We start from the raw sequence: 19590 nt of genomic DNA, 5'->3' as shown, positions 1-19590 counted from the left end.
TTTAAGATTTTATTTATTTATCTTTAGAGAGGAAAGGAAGAAGGAGAGAAAGATCAATGTATGGTTGCCTCTCGTGCATCCCCTGCTGGGAACTGGCCTGCAACCCAGGCATGTGCCCTGACTGGGAATCGAACCATGATTGTGTGGTTCACAGGCCCGTGCTCAAATCCACTGAGCTACACCAGCCAGGATAAATTGTTTATAATTCTTAAACAAAGGCTCCATGTCCCTTTTGCTCATTAGCATTTCTTATAAATGCCTCGAGTGACGAGAGAACCATCCAAGAAAAAGTTTTCTTAACTTGAGGGCATCCTGGCTTTTCTGTGGAGTCCACATGTTTTTCATTTTAATTTTTTGTCATCGAAAAAAGACCTTATTTATTTATTTTTAGATAAAGGGGAGGGAGGGAGAAAGAGAGGGAGAGAAACATCAACTGGTTGCTTCTTGCTTGCCCCCAACCAGGGGCCTGGCCCACAACCCAGGTAGTTGCCCTGACCGGGATTTGAACCGGCAGGCCTGTGCTCAATCTACTGAGCCATAGCAGGCAGGACAGGCTTGGTTTGTTTTTAAAGCATTAGTGTGTTGGTTGTATTAGTTTTAGTGTCTTGGTTATATTAGCATCTGTCCACAAGAAATTTATAAAGCAGAAACAGGAGCTCAAAACATTGAAAGATAAAGCTAGAAATAATTCCAGCCACTCACAAAATAGAGCCAAACATGGTGGGTTTTTCTTGAAATAGCTCTTCATGTTTATTTTTAAAACTTGAATAGCCCTTAGTTATTAAGAGGACTGATTACCCCTGTATAATGAGTGAAAAGAAAGCGCTTGTGCTAGGATTATAGGTGTCTAAACACTTAGCTGTCTCACATTCTTTGGTGACAGCCTGGGGAAGGCGGCCATGCACTAGAACTTTTTTTTTTTCTTTTTCTTTTTTGCAGTCTACCTCAGAGACTTGAGAGCTCCTAATGGTATGATTGGACGCTAAACAAATTATCCACTTATCTCTGTAAAATCTCATTATTTCTTCATAAAGACATGAGAGCAGGGTCCTTTTCTGTTCGCAGTTGCATCCCAGCCCTTTGCAGAGAGGCCAGCCCGTGTTCTCCCGAAATCCGGGGTAAGAAGCTGCGCATGCTCACGGAGCTGCTTCGCATCCTGGGCCAGAAGGAATTAAACAGCAGAAGCACAGTGACAGTCGGAGAAGCTGCTGTTGACTCATTCATTCATTCATTCATTCAGCAAATATTTATGGACCGGCACCCAAGGGGGATGTGCCGCGCTGGTCTTGACCACTGGGACAGGTCGTGCGGAGCGTGGCAGGCGACGAGCGTCCGGACTCCTGGTGACAGCGCCCAGCGCACCCTCGGTAAAGGGACTGACCCGCAGAGGGCTGCACGTGGCAGGGGTCAGGAATTCAGAGGGAGAGACAGTTGAGGATGAATCCCGGGTTTCTGCTTAACGCCACAGGTCAGGAGAGAGGGTTTTCCTGCTTTGAAGGAAATGCTAATCCGGTCAAGCGAAGGTAAAGCTCCTTCCACAATAGCTGTTTCCTTAGGTGTCTTCAAAATAATAACTCGCTAAATAAATTAACTAAATTATACTATATTGACCATCAAAAAACACTCACTGAATAAAATCTGGAGCCCGCAGGGGAATATGAAATCCTGGGTGAAATCCTCATAGTTGTCACCTCTGAGGAAACCATACATGTTTATGTCTGTGCACCATAATGTATAGGAAAATTGAAATCAAACAAACTAGGAAAATCATTCATACCAAATATGAGTTAAACCTTAATATACGCACAACCGATGCAACACAATAAGAAAAATGTAACGTTTCTTGTAGATAAATGAAGAAATACAGGGCAGGGCAAAAATAGAGGTACAGTTATTTGAATGGAAAAATAATACAATAATTAATAAATAACAATACAAGAATAAACTGCTTCAGGCCCTGGCTGGTGTAGCTCAGTGAATTGAGCACAGGCTTGCGACCCAAAGCATCGCCGGTTTGATTCCCAGTCAGGGCACGTGCCTGGATTGCAGGCCAGGTCCCCAGTGTGGGGTGTGCTAGTGGCAACCATACATTGACGTTTCACTCCCTCTCTTTCTCCCTCCCTTCCCCGTCTCTCTAAAATAAATAAAATCTTTTAAAAAAAGAATAAATTGTTTTATGTACTCACAACTGTAAACCTACTTTGCCAAAGAGAACAGTTACCCCCATACATTCAAAAGGTTAATGAACGTGTATAAAAAGCATAACTTAATGAATAATCAAAGAATGCGTAACAGTGACTTGCTTACCAAATAAGCAAAGCTTTCCTCTCCCCTCCTCCAGCTCCTCCTCCCCTCCCCCTCCTTCCTCTTCTTCATTTTTTCCTTTTCATTTTTTTTGTTAGTCTGTTTGTTTTGCAAGTGACAATATTCAGTCCTGGCCAGGGTTCTGTAAGATAGGGGCCCTGTACTCTGTCGGTGGGTATGACATCAGTTCACCTTTTCCAGGAAAGATGCAGGCAGCAGGCTAGGCTGGCTCTCCACCAGGATGCCTCTGCACAGCTGGCCTCTGTTCTGATTGGATGGGGAGTACCTAGCTTGGTAATTGGTGGTTAGACATTTTGACCGTCACTGCTGCTAATAGGTCTCAATGGGCTTTAAAGCCTCCCTATGCAGAGACCTAGCAGTTCTCATGGGAACAGAAACTAAATGAATCTCTCTGGAATTTCTCTATATCTATGGAAAGGTCTACTAGTCTGTTAGCTCCCTGAAAATTGAGAGTTTATGTCTTCTGTTTGCTGCGTCCTCAGTTCCTAGCACAGTGGTAGCTGCTCAGTAAAACACTGACGGATGAATGAATAGATGGGTGTGATTTTGACGTGGCGACATGATTTTGGCTTAAAGCAGAAACACAACATATGTTGCTTAATGTAATATTTGTGTTCTCTTAATCTTCACAGCCACTTTCCTTGAGGGAAACTATCTATTATATTACTGCAATAATATGTGAAAAGTGCTTTTAGCTTTTAGACAGTAATAGTGCTGGAATTTCCAAAGGGTTGCCTTCCCTCCCAAGTGTGAAGTCTCCTTTTGCAGTCAATAATCCGTTCATGCTTGAGTATTAATGACGCCCATTCTCTGAAGAACATTTTATATTTTTAATAGGAACAAAACAGGAAATACATCCATTGAGAAAAAGCAATAGTTCAATACTGAGTGTAATAAATCTTTCTATTGACTTTTTAATTTCATAAATGTTTTACCTTCATTTTTGATCTCTGTCTGGCAGAGGCTCAGGTGATCTTCAGTTTCTCTTGTGCTGAGATTTTCCCATCAATCCGGATGTGAGCTTTTACACATTAGTTCTGGCACACTGTGAAAGCATGCGTGCCAATGTGTAGGTACGGAATGATGTGCACTACACATTTACAGCGGTAAAATGAACGCCCATGTCCAGTCCACCCAGGGAAAGAACTAGAATGTTGCTCTGTTTCTTTCCTGATCTCCTCTCCCCATCTCTCCCCCCCCCCACCCCGCAACTGAGCATCATCCAGAATTTCGTGTTAAAAAACATTCTCGCCCTGGCTGGGCAGTTTAGTTGTTTGGAGCATCACCCCATACCCCGAAGGTTACGGGTTTGATGTCTGGTGGGTGCACCTGTGGGAGGCAACCGATTGATTTTTCCCTCACATCGAAGTTTCTCTCTCCCGCCCTCTCTCTCTAAAATCAATCAATCTTAGGTAAGGATTTGAATATGTATATTCTTTTGTTTGTCTTTGTAGTTTTTCATCACTGGTGAATACATCGGTAAATAAAGTGCATTGTTTCATTTTGCCTGTTTTTGGATTTTTTGTGAATGGAATCAGATGGACAGTTACTCTTTCCTGCATGTTGCTGCTCTGAGTCTTGCTGCTCTGCGTATCTCTTGGTGCAAGGGTATGTGGTCCAGTAGAGCATAGGTCCCCACCCCTCAGGCCACGGCCATATGGGGCCATGGCCTGTTAGGAACGGGGCCACACAGCAGGAAGTGAGCAGAGGCCGAGTGATCGAACTGTCCCTGGTGACAGAAAGGTTGGGGACCGCTGCAGTAGAGGCTTTGCTGGGTCCTACAGGGGTACGGCCACCCGCACTAGCTGAAGCCAGCCTGTGTTCCAAGGTCCCAGCAGTGGGCGAGTGGTCCCATGGCGGCCCAGCCTCCGTGCTCTGTCTCGCTTGACGTTGTTGCCAGGCTGGTGGGTGTGAGGCAGTATCTCATAGTTTTAATATGCACTTCCCCAATTACTAATGAGGATAAATATCATTTCATGTTTAAAACTCTCATTATTTTTGCCCCTTTTCCTGTTGGGTTATTTTTTTTAAAGAAGATTGGTACAGTCCTCATTACAAGAAAAAAAATTCCTGCGTAACAATGACGGGTGCTCAGTAGACTGCATGAGACCACGTTGCAGTACACGCAAGTACTGAGTTACTGTGTTGAACACCCGGAACTAATGTAAGGTTCCATCACACATCAACTTAAAAGAGAAAGTTGGTGTCTGGATGCCAACCTTCTGTTGATCGCGTGGGTGACTGGCGTCCTCTCCCAGTTTGCCCTTGATCCTCTCCCATCCCCTGTGGTATCTTTTCATAAACTGAGTTTTTAGTTTTGGTATAGCCAAGTTTATCCGTTTTCTTCTTTATAGTGTGTGCTTTTCTTCACGTGTCTTTAAAAATTCTGATATTCTCCTACATTATCTCCTGGAAGGTTTATGGTCTTGCTTTTTACATGGAGGTCTTTAATCTGCCTAAAATTAGTTTCTCTATATTGTGAGAAACAGAGGTTTGAGTTCGTCTTGTCCAGCAGGTGTGAAGTCCTCCCAGCCTGTCTTATGGAAAGGCCTGCTCTTTCCCTGTTGGCATGTGATGGTGACGAGGGTGACCGCGACAACGTTAACACCCCCGAGGGCTTGCCGTGTGCCAAGCAGTGTTCTGCGCACGAGATACGTCCTTAATTCTTCGAGTAACCCTACAGATAGACCCTGCTTCTACCCCCATTTTAGATACAAATATTCAGAGGCAGAGAGGTGAGGTACCTTACTCCCTGAGACAGAGCTGGGGTGTCAAAGGGCAGAGTTCAAAGGGCCGGTTCGTCTAGCTGCAGACCCTAGGCCCTTGACCTTTGGAGTGTCCGTCTTCTCTCTGCGGCTCCCTCCTTTCTGTACTGCGAGTCTTTTTCTCTTTCTTCTTTTTCTTGCAGGTCCCTGATCCTGGTCTTTCTGCTCTTTGCATTTACCCATTTCCCCGTTTCTGGCCAATATTACACAACCTCCTAGTTAACTCTATAGCAAGTCAGTACCTGGTGTGGTATGTACCCCACCCCCTTGTTCTTCTGCAGTGCTGTTTTGAGCTTCACAATTCCATTTAAACATTTTATTTACGTTCTCCCCAAACGCCTGTTGGGATTCCCATCGGCTCTGCGTCGAGTCTGTAGGTAATCTGGGGGAGAAGTGCGGAGCATGCTCCGGGTATTTAGCCTTCCAACCCATGGGCATGGTTACTCTCTCTCCATTTATCCTGCCTTTCTTCATTGTCTTTTTTCCCCCCTTTTTAAAAATTGTTGTCGAAGTACAGTTGTCTCCATTCTCCCAGCCCCACCCAACCCCACCTCCCTTCATTGTCTTTCAGTAAAGTTTCGCCACCTGTTCCATGACAGATTTACACAGCCTTTATTACATTTATCTGTCTACTTGCAATTTTTCGTACTGTCGTACGTGATATTGTTTCTAGAAATCAACGTTCTGCTTGCTGCTGGGGTGTAGAAAAGCAATTGCGTTCTATATGTTGACTTTATATTTAGCAATCACGGTAACTTAATTCTAAAACTTTTTCAGTGGGTTCTTTTCCTGACCTTTGTCTGTCGTGTAGTTAATCATGTCATCTGTGCGTAATGACAGTTTTATTTCTTGCTTTCCAGTCCCTATACCTTTTATTTTTCCTATCGCGTTAGGCAACTAATTTCCCCAAATGTTTCCACCATTTATTTATAAATAGAATTGGGCGAGGTTTGTCACAAGATGAGTTAAGAAAAAACTTCTGGCTTTCGGGAACCAGTTGGTTTGGGATCTGCAAACAGGGGACTGTTGACCGAATGGGGTGGTGGCTCCTCTCCAGCTTGTATCTGAACAAATCGGCTTCATGTTGTCTGTGTAGCGGATCATCCTTCCTCTGGAGGCTGTGCTCTCGTTTGAATTCCTTTTCCGAGAACGTCAGTTCCAAGACATCAACCGCTTTTGGAATGCCAAAGTAAAATAAATTGTGTTTCACAATATTGCCAGAGTTAATAATAAAATCTTGTAATTTTGCCCTGGCTGGTGTGGCTCAGTGTATTGGGCGTCGTCCTACGAACCGAAAAGTCATCAGTTTGACTCCTAGGCAAGGCATGTGCCTCAGTTGGGGGCCAGGTCCTGGGTTGGGGGTGTGCGAGGGGCAACCGATCATGTATCTCTCACACACGGTGTTTCCCTCTCTTTCCCTATCTCTAAAAAAAATACACGAATAAAAATTTTTTTAAAGTTTTGCAATTTTACCATGCTTATGTACATTGTTATTTGAACCCATTTAAAGTAGGGGAAGACTATTTCCCCATTTTTCAGATGTGGAAACTGAGGCTTAACAGAGAAAGAATCTTGCCCCAAGGAACGTGAGTTGCAGCCCTTTGAGTCAGAATTTGAACTCAGGCGTCCCCGTTCCAAATCCAAAGCTTACACTTCATCACACAAACGTTATACTCTGTTGCTTAGGAAAGTTTGCAAAGATGGAATTTAAAACTTCTGCTGGGCTTGGCCTATCGGCCTCACTAGAGGAAAATATTAGTCAATCAGGATCTTGATTTATCTCAAAAATCAGATTTCTCTTCTTTAATGAAATTGCAGACCTGATGTAGTTAGAAAACATCTTTTCAGAATCACAGATTACGGTATGTCCCTGAACCTCATTAGATAATTGAAAAACGCAGGCTGTGGGCCTCAAAGGACAGAAGGTCTCTCACAAAGCCTGAGAGAGAGAGAGGGAGGGAGGGAGGGAGGGAGAGAGAGAGAGGGAGAGAGAGAGGAGGACCGACGGTGCTGGCTGGCAGGTTCCCACCGCCAGTTCTGAACTCACCAGTCCCAGGAAACCCTGGCCCAGGCCTCCAGGGCCCTGTCTCCCCACCATGCTGTGCTGTCCCTGTGTCCTCACACGCCAGGTCCACGGATTTCTCTCATTTCCTTCCACTTGCTGTGCTCTGTCCTTGCTGGGACCCTTACAAAACCTTGTTCCTCTGCCTGGATGCCCTCCCCTCCCACCTTCTGTCCTCACTTCTCCTGGGTCGCCTGCTGGCTTCATTCACTTTTACCGTTTCGGCTTAACCATCACCTCCCCCTTCCCTAGGTCCACAGCGAGACCAGGCCCCACATGCCTGTGTTCCCCCAGCCCCGTTCTCCGCCGTGATGTAATCCCAGTGTCTGGCACAGAGCTTCGCCGAGTTACTGCAATTTATTGGGAAGAGACGGGGTGAATGGGTTAGACCGAAAGTGACACAAGACCCAGAGAGCAGTGGCCCAGATGAGGACATGGGCAGGGTCCGGCACAGAGAACGCCCCTTCTTCGTTACCAAATCTTTCATTGCAAAATCGCAAGCATGTCATTCTGTAACATAGCGGAATCGCACTCAAGCACGCCGTGTGACGTTGTAGGTGAAATGTTGGATGAAAGCGATACATTATTGCACCCGTGTCGTGACCCTCCCAACCACGCTCAAGCAGGCCTTACGTCTGTGGGGCCCTGCAGAACTTCCCATTTCAGGGAGTCCCAAGGCAGGGAGAGTCCAGGACTGGTGTTGAAGTTCAGTGATTTTGTCAAAGCGCCAGGTCCCTTCCACCCTCTGTGTCCTCTGTTCCCAGCGCCCCAGCAGTCACAAGCATGTCCAGTCAGGAAGAACGGGCGTTTGGAAGGGAGGGTAACCTCTCTCCGCAGCCACTCATGCATGCCCCAGACATCTGGTTAGCCGTGTCCTAGCTGCAAGGGAGGTGGCAAAAGTGACCTTGTCAGAGCAGAGTTGCCGGGCCCACAGGACGGGTGGGGAGGTGGCTGGTGGACTCTCCGCCAAGGCCTTCTGTTCCAACGGACACCGTACAAAGGCAGGGGCTGCAAGAACAGGCCAGTCCCCCAGAAGCCGGCACCAGCGGGGGAGAGTGCACAGGCCCCCCTTTCAAACGCCCAGACGGATGATGTCGTAGTTCTCTGCGGATGATGTCGTAGTTCTCTGCGTTCCCTGCATCTCTGCAGCCCGGGTGCTCTCCCTGGGTTGCCTCGCACAGTTCCGAGTTCCTCACTGATCCAGTCTCACCGGGCCTGTGGGTTCTTTGGGTCAGATGCTCAATTGTGGCAGTGGGGTTGAGACTCGGGGGCCCTTGTCCTCCAAGGGGACAATACCTGTGTGTCTGCTTGCCCTCTTTCCTTAAAACTGTGACTTAATTGCTAAGTGTTTGAAAAGTCCTTTCTATCACACATGGGTTGAAAAAATTATTTTTTCTATGATTATTTCTGTGATAATCTGCATCCCTACCAACACACTCACACACAGACCTGGAATTGTTTACAGAGTTTAGAAACAACTCAGGTCTTTAAAAATCTGGCTTTTTCTCATTAAAAATTTAGCCTTTGCTTTTCTTTAAGTCTTTGGATTGCCTTCAGAGTCCTGTCTGGTATTTAGAGTGTGGTTTTCCCCTGGCTCCCTGTCTGTTCTTCTGCCCTTGGCCTGGTCTTGAACTCCTCTCCTCAGGGAGGCAGTCACCTGCCGGGATCAGCATAGGGTGCTGGAGAGGCTGAGGCTAGTTCTCCAGGGTCGAAAGGGACGCGAGACAGCTGGGGCCGGGGAAGGTGACCGGACTCTTGGATCTGCTGACAGAGCAGACTCAGGAAGGAGAGCAGTGCACATTCAGACAGCCGCGCTTGTCCAGGCCGATGCACCAAAGGCAGGAACTGAGGGAGACGGGGCCCTTCTGGGTCGAAGGCAGACACGAACGACACTGAGGTTTGCGTGAAAAGACCCTCATGGTGCAGTCACAACCTGGCCGAGCCCCTCTGCGTTCTGTCATGAGGAGACAGGGTTTCTTTTTCTTACAATGAGCAGGATTTCGCTCCTGTGACTAGTTTCTGTCTTTCATGAGCATGGACCCATCCCCCAACGATGACGAGTTAGCCCAGCCTTCTGAACCTAGTTTGTACAAGCCTCATCATTCTTCCTTCTTTTCCTCTTTTGCTTAGGGTATTTGACAGTGCCTCTTCGGAGGAGGAAACTTTAAGATCATTTTAAAAATTAGTGGGTTTTTAACAAATTATTTATTAATGAGAGAGAGAGAGAGAGACATTGATCTGTCATTCCCCCCATCCATACATCTGCTGGTTGACTCTCGTTTGTGCCCTGACTAGGGGTTGAACCGGCAGCCTTGGTGCATCTGGACTATACTCCAACCAACTGAGCTACTTGGCCAGGGCAGTGGGATTTTAATTTTTTTTAAAGATTTTATTTATTTATCCTTACAGGGGAAGGGAAAGAGAGAGGGAGAGAAACACCAGTATATGGTTGCCTCCCATGCATCCCCCTCTGGGAACTGGCCTGCAACCCAGGCATCTGCGCTGACTGGGAATCAAACCTCGATCGTGTGGCTCGAAGGCCCGCACTCAATCCACTGAGCCACACCAGCCAGGGTGGATTTTAATTTTTTTAATGAAGAAAAACTAAGCACTCTTTCAAGTGCTTAGGGTTTCTTTAGGGTTTCCTGGAAACCCTTCTTCTTGATCTTGTTCACTCAGCATATTTGGGGCAGTTTCAGATGCCTGTTTGTGGCTTCCACGGTGTCCAGGGGCACGGAGAGGGGAACTGAGAGTGACCAAGGCGTTCCGAGAACGTTGAAACAGGCCCGACGCTCGTGGCTGCCTCTTGAAGGGGAACAGAAGGGGGACAGGCCGTAGCCATTCCCTCCCAGTCTCGTCCACACAGACTCCAGCACACTCAAACTCTGGCCTTTCCTCGAGTCGCGTTTCTTACCCTCTTTTCGTTTTAGGACGTGATGTGAAACCGCATCCCGGGGGCGGAGGGCACCCCTGCCTTCAGCACCCCCGAGGCCACTCCCTGCGTCCTGCCTTTTCGTTGTTGCGATCCAACGTCAGCCTCCTTGTTGCCTTTTTAGACAATATAATTAATTATTGTGATAACGCTATGAGAATGCAGCTTTTTATATTCCATGTGCCTCTCCACAGTCTTTCTGTCCCTGGCTTCCTCCCTATGCCGTCGGCTTTTTTTAAGCCTTTGTTTTGTTTTAAACTCGTGCCTACATCTTCGTCCTGGGTTTGTTCGTGTTCTTACCTCCTGTGCGGAGAACGCAGCTCTGGGAAGAAGCATGAACACAGACCGAGTCCCTGGTATTTTCACTTTCACGACGGAAGCAGACCCAGTTGGGTTGTGCCTAGATGCAGCGGCCACGCCTCCGTCCGTACCTGTTCTTGTGGCCAGCTGCCTGTAGACTTGCACTTGAAAAGGTTCTGAGTGCTGGAAAACCTTTGCGTGTTTCTCTTCCTCGTAAGTCCGTCGTATTATCGCCCACCACGGCCTGGGAGGTCGGAGCTGCTGTCTTGTCTCTCGTGTCGTGGGCTCCGGCTTTAGGTGGCCTTGCCGTCCCAGGGAGCACCCACCCTGACTCATTGATCCATGTCAGCAACGGCGGATGGACGTAGAATATGACTTCACGGGAATGCATCTACTTGTTTTTCGTTTTAGTTTAAATCTTAATTCCTTTATTTATTTAAAACACTTCATTGTTGACCCCGTTCCAGATGTCCGCCGTGGCGGCCCCCAGCCCCTGCCCAGCCTGCATCCACTTGTACCCTCAACACAGGAGGCGCCCGCGCTCCTGGAAGGAAACCCCTTAATTCTTCCCTTTCTCCTTTCTCTCTGTGGGCAAACAGTGCAGTCACTTTGGGCTACTGTTTGCCAGCACTTCAAGGTCTGACACTTTTATGTTGAAACCTTGTCTGCGGGTATTTCTGCTCTTAATTCAATGTGTGAGAAAGATTCTTTTTTTAAAATAATTTTTAAATTTATTTCTTGTTCAAGTACAGCTTTCTGTCTTATATTCCCAACCCTGCCCGCCCCCTGCCCCAGAAAGGTTCTTACTTTGTCCATGGCCATTAATTAAAGTTTTTGTTAAGAATTCCACAACTAGGATTTCAGGTGGTATTTGTGCTGATGTATTTTTGTTTCTGAAGTTTTATAAACCTTCTTTTTTAATGTTTTTGTATACACAGCCGCTTTAATATTCAGGCCCAAATTGATTTTTTAAAACATTTTAAGTGGAGCTTTTGTTACATTTACTCTGGGTAAATCTATACCTTCTGACACTTTTCTTTCAAAGATAAGAGGAAGCTAATACCAGTCATGGCATCCCGAGGGATTCTGTTTAAATGGAGCCATTTAAGGTCTGCCTCTCAAGAGTCCAAGTCCTTAGAAAAGTGGATTTATCCAAAATAAAAAGTATCCTGAAACTGTGGTGTAGACGGCACAGTCAGACGTGGAGCTGGTGGTACCACGGAAGGAAGACCCCCTCGCGGGCGGGGACCCTGCCTGCGCAGAGGGAGGGTTTGCCGTGTAGGCGAGCCGGCCCCCTTCTCGGCCTCCGAGCCCTTGACAGAGAGGTATTGTAACTTCAGCAACCCAGCTTCTTACCAGCCTGGCTTATTCCAGGAATTTTGAATTAGTGTCAGCTTAGTCTACTTTTCAATTACAGGAATGACCCTATGAAAAATTGACCTATGCAAGAGGAAGAAAATCTTCTTGTGGGTAGTCTGGCTCTCCTTATGTCAAAGTAACTAACTAGCTTTTCTGAATGCAGTTCCTGTGTCAGCTCGTTTGCATAATTTGAATTAAAAAAATCAGATGTCAGATGACTTCCTGGAGAACCAAGAATAATCATTCTGTCCTGAGCTAGAGAGGCCAGCCTTCACTGCGGCTGATGGGTCCGTATGGTAGGCACCTGAAGGCAGAGTTGGTTTGTGTTGAACTTCGTGGCTCCTTAGGAACTCTGATGGAGGTATGGTGACCTACGCCAGTGCCCTAGTTCCTCCTGGCTCAACCCACAGAGCATGGAGGAGCTCGACCACCACGTGGAATGTGAAACCAGACCTGGGATAGTGAAAAGTCATTGTGAAATGCAGCAGCACTGGATTGACTAATGCACTTGCACTTGCCTCCTTCGCCTCTCCAGCTCAGTCAGCGTCTGGTAGCTGAAAGCTGCCGGCGCAAACCTCTGGTTGGTTGGAACCCAGTGAGTGGCGATAGGTCAAGAGAGGGCTTTCGGGGGCTTCTGGAGGGTACCTGTCAGCTTGTAAGCAGCTGCTTGGAAACGTCCACTTGCAGTCCTCTTGGCAATTGTACGGATCATTGTTGGGTCTATATATAGTGGCCGCTCACAAATTAAATATGATTTTCCATTAGGTCGTGTGTTCTCTGGCCTCCTCAATCTGTGGCAAAGTGCAGCTTTCAAGCAGGGATTTCACGGCCTGTGCCACAGGGTCAGGGTTCTTCAGGTGTGGTCCCCAGACTGCCCGAGGTTCTCGAAGCTCCCTCTGGGAGTCCACCAGGCGATCACCGTCTTCACAGTGACACTGCCTCTTTCACCGTGTGGACACCCACCGCCACAGCGCAGGAGCAGTGGCGGCTCAGCCTGCGGGCGCCTTGGCGTGGGCCAGGGCCCTGGCTCCAAGCTGCTGGTGGTCACTGTGCCCAGCACCCTGGCTGTTAAAAAATCTGTCTTTTATTTAAAAATGACCTTGATGAAACCGTAGAGATCATTACTTGTATTAAATCTCAAGCACTCCTTTTTTTTTTTTTGGTAGTGATTCAACTTCATCTTCCATTTTTCAGGCCAAAGAAAAATTGTTATTTTTTTTCCACGACAGTTGGCATTTTGTATTCCTTTTAACCCTTGGGCGTATCTTTGCTAGCACGTGTGGCCAGACGGGGACGGCACCTGCAGCACTCGGCGCTTTCCGGAACCCTCCCCGACTGCGCTGCGAGCCGAACTAGCCCCTTTTTTCTTGGGACACCATTCGTACCTCAAAGGAAGGGTGACAGACAGACCCTCGAGAATTTGGCAGACGTTCTCTCAAAAATGAACGAAGGGAGCCTGTTGCGCCCACGAAACCACTCACAACATTTGTTGCCCGCGATCGACTTCTAGCTTTTAAGTGAAAACTGGAATTTTGGAGAGTATGTGTTTGCCACTCTGAGTGTGACAGCTTCCAGACAGTTTGACTCATCAGATGAGATGAGTAGTGATATAAACAAGTATGATTGTAAAAACATTTCATAATGAAGTGTGCTAACACTTGGGAGATCTGCATACTGTGTTTTGCTGTGTATAATGCACACTTTTTTGCCCACATTTTTGAGGGAAAAATAAGAATACACTGTATACATGGGTGTGTGATTACATACCGTGGGGATAATAAAGGGCATGATTATCCTGTGTATAACACCCACCAAACATGGGTGCGCATTATACACGGGAGCGCATTATGCACTGCAGAATACGGTTTATTAATGGAATGGTATTTTCCAAATGACAGTGCATGTGTTTTGCAATCCACGCAGGTAAAGGGTCCATTCAGAGTGCAAGGTAGCCTGACGCATTTTATTGTAACCGAGTATGAAAAATTCATCGCTGGGGTTTCAGATTGCACGGTGCAGCTGGCCTCTGAGCAGCCAGTATTGGTCGAGGTTTGATGCGGCACCGAATAGGACTGTCCGCCGTGACCTAAGAAGGCACTGGACTTGTCCTCTGGCTTCCAACCACATGGCTGTGTGCAGTGTTTCCCGTGTTCTTCAGCCCGAGTGAGGAGGGGTCACAACCAACTGGACAGGGAAGCACCGTGAGCACCCGGTGCCTTGCAGCGGGCCAGACGTTAAAGGGGTTTGCAAAACACTAGCCGCCGCCACGCTTCTCGCTGGTCTTGCACTTTGCGGTTTTTAGTTTTGTTTTGGAGAGTAAGTTGTCATTTACATTAACGTGTACTAGATGTATTGTCTTTTTAAATGAATTTAAAATGAAAACATCACTCTGTCTTTCCTTTCTAATAGTGTAAATATGGACAGCTGCAACCCACGTAAACGAAAGCTTTTGGGGGTCCTTAGCAATTTTTAACGGGGCATCGGGTGGGGGCTTCTGAACCGCTGTCATGTGCCATCAACCAGGAACGGGATGCATGCCCTCCCCCTGGGGGCTGGCGCCCTGCCAAAGTCGCAAAGGCTGTTTTTTTAAGATGTGGAATTTTTTTTTCCATTAAGTTTTCCACATTTTAGTCAAGAATGTAAGTGGGTTGATTAGTTTTTCATCTGTTTTGAATTTCCTTTTAGCTTCTGTCAAAAACGTTCCTGCGGCGGCGATCCCCGCGGGTCAGCGGCGGAGGGAGGCACCGCTGGGCCCCCGTTCCCGGCGCGCTGGGCTGGCCCTGTGCAGGCAGGCACCTGCTTATCTGGTCGGGGGCAGGCCTGGTGGTCCGGCTCGCCTCTGTCTCTCACGTGGACCCTGTTACTGTAGCAAGTGCTTCATTACAGCTCGCAGAACGTTCTCGGATACAGAGAACTTCATTAGAAACACATTGTTGGGTTAGGCCAGCATTTTTAAGGTGAACTCAATTCAAACGTAGATTTTTAAAAAAGGTTTTGGTATCGAAAGCTGATGCTTTATATTACATACATTAGGGCTAAAAAAGAATTGAAAACTTAACGGAATAGGAAAAACTACAAAGTTAGCCCTGACCAGCTTGGCTCTGTGGGTCGGAACATCGTCCAATAATAAGCAAAGGCTCACACGTTCGATTCCCAGTCAGGGCACACGCCTGGGTTGTGGACCAGGTCCCCGGGTGGGGGCGTGTGAGAGGCAACCGATAGATGTTTCTCTCCCACTCTTCCTCCCTCCCTTCCCCTCTCTTTAAAAATAAATAAAAAAATATTTAAAACGGGACAGGGTTAGATTGTTAGCAGGCAAGAATGTTGAAAATAGCCAAGGCTTTAGAGAAGGTGGGACATTATGCAGAGAGGGGAAGGGAGGGAGGAAGAGAGGGAAAGAAACATCCATTAGTTTCTCTCAAATGGGGCTCTCAAATGGGGGTGGGTGGAAACGAGCTTTTAAATAAACATGATCGCTATGAAACTAAATCAACGAAGGTTTGCTGATGAGCAGAAAGCTTTATAGAAACCCTGCTCTGAAGAGCTAGGGGTGATTTGGAATCCTTACAGTCATCTCCCGGTATCCGCGGGGGATACAACCCAGGACCCCAGTGGATGCCTGGGCCCGGATGGTACCAGACCCTATCTATGCTAACCTTTTTCCTATACGTACATGCCTGTGATAAAGTTTAATTTGTAAACTAGGCACAGTAAGAGAGTAACAGTCACTAGCAATAAAACAGAACAATCAGTAACAAGTTGTGGTGAAAGTTGTGTGAACACGGTGCCTCTCTCTCCCTCTCAAAATCTGTTACTGTCCTGGACTCACCTTTTTGGGGGATGATGCGAGATGACACATGCCTGCCTGATGCGATGAAGGGAGGTGGAATTTTCCATTTTAATATTTTCAGACGACGGTTGCCCGAGAATAACCACAAGGGGGGGGGAAGGAAACTGCATGCGCGGGGGGAGGACTACACTTGAATTATTTGTGTACTTGTCCTCTTGGGTAGTGCAAAGAGGCCCCCAGCCTTGTGTTCACACTGCCCGTTTGCCCAACAACCCCTGTCTTCGGAGATAACATAAATAAGTAATCTCCCTGGGCAGTGACTCTTGAAATGGAATCTTGGAGTTTGTGGAATCGTTGAACCCGTGGACACCTTAAATATTTGTCCCTGACTTATATGAGACTGTGAAAAATGATCAGCTATAAAGACATTTTACAGTGATTATTTTTAATGAGAAAAACATGCTAGTAAAATAAAACCTTAATTTCTCAGCTCGATTTCTCCAGCTGTTCCTTGGGGGGGGGGGGGGGGGCAGGAGCAGGTGGAGGAGGTTCTTTGTCTTCAGAATTGCATTTCTCACTTCTGAGAAGAAGCGTCGTGTGACCCTGCTGCCTGCCCACTCCCACCCAAGCCGGGCTTAGGGGAAAGTGTACTGCCTTTCCAGTTTGCGCTGCTTTGCATGGGAAATAGGACCAAAGCACCGTTGGAGCTGCTAGCACTGAAACTGAGCTGCAGGGCGAGGCTGGGTGTGCCCTGGCAGGTTGCGCGTGCCTGCGATGGGCTGAAGTGGCGTCTTGCATTTTTGTATTTGCTCTGGCGTGTGCCTATCTTACCGATCCTCTAGACTGAGGCATGCCATTAGGTAGGGATTGTTTCTGTGTCTGGCAGGCAAATGACTGACACCTTGCGTTGTCTGGCGGCCTTTCCCTGGGAAGTCCCAGAGCTGGGATCAGAACCCCGACCCCGTTACTATTACCCCTCAGAGGCAGCAAACTTCCCATCTTTGCCTCAGTGCAATTCCCTCCTCCCCGTGGTGTCGCACCAGCCCTCTCTTCGCTTTGATAGCCCCTGTGGGGCTCTCCCTCTGGGCCTGGGCCCCCTGCACCGATGGACCCAGAGCCCAGCCGCCCCAGCCCTTGGTCTTCTCATCCTTGGCGGCTGCTCCCATCCATCAGCTCACTGGCCTCCCTCCTTGAGCTCTGAACCCACAGACCTGTGTTTCCAACGTTCGCCGTGACACTTCTCCCCCAACCACTGCCCCTCCATCTGTGCCGTCACAGGAAGCAGAAGCAGGAAGTCACCCTGGAATCCTCCCTCTCCTTCATCCCTTCCCAGCCTCCTCACCCAGTCAGTCCCTGCGACTCGGCTCCATTAAGTGTCAGTAAAATCCTTCCCTCTGCTTCCATTTTCCCTCATTTGAACTGGAACAGTCCCCTGCCTTCAGTCTTCCATTCATTCTGAACATGTCTGTGGCTGTGCCACCCGCCTCTGGAGCCCTTCAGTGGCTCACTGATGCCTATTGGGGAGCCCGAGCTCGGCATTCAAGGCCTTGGGCGATCAGGCTGGGGCTGGGGCTGGTTTCATCACCCACCTCCCCTCACTGCCTTGCACCCCACCCACCCTGTGCTCCAGCAGGACAAGGTCGCCTGCTCCCTGGGCATCTCCCTGCCTTCGTGTTAGCTGTTGCTGGATTCCCCCCCACCCCCTTCCATTCTTCCAGACCAGGAACCTCAACACACGATGCAAACTGAGCTATAGCTCTGTTCGTTCTGTTTCCCCAGCTCCTAGTGCTGTTCCCTGTCCATGGGCTTGACCTGTTTGAATAAAGCCCACATGAGCTATTTTATTTATCTGTTTGAAGAAAGCAGTGTTTTGTAACTCTTTCCACCCCATAGCCTGGCCCCAAGTTTCAGTGAGCTGTTTTGAGGGATCACTCAGAGACAGCAGTGAAGGTGCCAACAGTGTGACTGAGTTTGTGTGTGTGCGCGTGGCGGGGGCGGGCGGGGTGTCTCACCGCTCAGCTCTCAGTATCTGATACAGAGATTTTCCTTCGTGCCAGGACATTAATCCTATCCAAAGACATGTTGCTAATAGGGACAGAGAACATGAGCAAATGGGTCAGAGTTCAGAACCCAAGGCAGTTTTCCAACCAAATTTGGTAACGTGGACTCACAGCCCAGCCGCTCCTCACAAAAGCACCCGAGTATAATCATGGAAAAGATTAGAACTGCTCTCGATGTAGCAATGTGTTGTTGAGAGAACTGCCCACTGAAATGCTCTCAATCACAGAGAAAGAAAATAAGCTCTCTCTCTCTCTCCCCCTTTTTAACAGGATCAATTCGACAACTTAGAAAAACACACACAGTGGGGGATTGATATTCTTGAGAAGTACATCAAATTTGTGAAGGAAAGAACGGAGATCGAACTCAGCTATGCGAAGCAACTCAGGTAAGTTGCCGTTGGGAGCGGTAATTTGATGGTTACCTGCACGGTGGGTGTCAGCATAACTGATGCTCTTGTTTTATGGGAGACGTGTGCAACCCTTTAGATAGTTCCTTTTCAGTACTTGTAAGATAGTACTTCAATAGTAATGATTGTTTTTAATATGGAAAAGTAATTCTCACAAGACAACAAACATAAAAACAAACTTACTACTTTGAAGCTCCTTTTTTTTTTAAAGAAATGCTTTGTCAATTTTGGAGCAGCTGATTTTTTCAGAAACCTTTTTATGGAACTATAACTTATATAGAGGGAAGTGCATGAATCCTAAGTGTACGGCTCCAGAATTTTCAGAGCGAACACACTTACGTCACCAGCGTCCAGGTGAGGGCACCGGAAACTACGGGCGTCGGAGGCCCTGACCCCTTCCCGTTCACCACCGTCCCCAAGGTGGCCGGCCACCGTGCAGGCTTCTCACAGCCTGGATTTCACCCTGCCTTGTGTTTGAACCTTCTGTGAACGTGCTCCTTCATTAGGGCAGTAGTTGTCTTTGGCGTCACTGTGCTCCGTGACGTTGGCGAGATTCTTTCATGTTGTTGCCCATGGTGGGTGGGAGCTGGTTTCTTCCACGGGCTTTGGAATTTTGGTCTGTGAGCGTGCCCTGGCCCGTCCGTTCTCCCGTCTCGAGGTGATTCCTAGTCTCTGATTTGGGGCCACAGTGTACACACCCAGGAGTGGAACTCAGGGTCAGAGGCGTTGTGTGTGTTTAGTGAGAGTCGACGGGGTCAAACATTCTCCTAAAATACTTCTGCGGATGCCTGCTCCCTCGGCCGTGTGAGAGGTCCCACAGGGCAGCGTTTGAAAAGCACTTTGGACCCCTTACCTCTTTAATGTTGAAGTTACTCAAAAAATCCATGCTTTTTATATAAAACGTTGGAAAGCTTTGGTAGAACTGAGTTTGAGCTCAAAGCAGCAAAGTCTCCAGTGCCTGCTGCCTGGGCCGAGTTGGTCGTAAGACGTGTTGACGATGTGGGTGACTTGGTTCGGAAGTGTTTCCGTTCCATCTGAAGAGCATTCACAGACGGGGGGCAGTGTCGCCTGTCGTTGGAGAATGCGTCTTCTTCCAGGGCTGGCGGCGGCTGGTAAGCGGGCACCTACGTGTTCCATGGGGGGCATTTCTGTGGGTGACAAGGTTGGTTTCCACTGGGTGAGTGGAACCAACCACATTGCACCTACCGCTCAGTGAGGCCCTTTCTGTTGCTCGTGGAACCCAGGTTGGCGTCTGGTGCCCCGTGTGCGCACTGGCCCCCTCAGTGTTGTGACACTCGCAGAACAGAACTAGGGCTCGAGAATGAGCCGCTTCATGATGACGATTTAAGTGTCGCTTCCATGTGAAAAGGGGTTCCGTACGGTTTGAGCCCAAATAAGGTCTCCCCTCATGGAATCACCTCTACTCGGCATCTTCCTTCTTTGTCTATCACGCACGCCCCTCTTGGCTGGTGCCTTCGTCCACCATCGCCTTTTGCTTCGGAAGGTTGTTATTAGATGTCCGTAAGTTGGTTCTTACAGTTTCTGCACCGGTCTGTGTCGTTTGGGGAGCGCTCTCTCACCCCCTGCCCA

General features: G+C 48.0%; 1 protein-coding gene across 13 annotated transcripts in view; it reads left to right on the top strand.

The window, feature by feature from the left end:
- The window catches only part of FNBP1 (formin binding protein 1), a 115770-nt gene that overhangs the window by 24425 nt on the left and 71755 nt on the right, over positions 1-19590 (top strand). For all 13 annotated transcript variants that reach the window (XM_037036993.1, XM_037036990.1, XM_037036988.1 and 10 more), the window contains exon 2: positions 17864-17979. In XM_037036993.1, coding sequence (XP_036892888.1) covers positions 17864-17979 — 116 coding nt within the window. The remainder of the gene's footprint in view (positions 1-17863; positions 17980-19590) is intronic.

Source organism: Sturnira hondurensis, unplaced genomic scaffold (genome assembly GCF_014824575.4).
Source record: "Sturnira hondurensis isolate 20B ecotype Veracruz unplaced genomic scaffold, ASM1482457v3 Scaffold0022908, whole genome shotgun sequence".
NCBI lineage: Eukaryota > Metazoa > Chordata > Mammalia > Chiroptera > Phyllostomidae > Sturnira > Sturnira hondurensis.
This window is presented reverse-complemented; position numbering and strand designations above follow the sequence as displayed.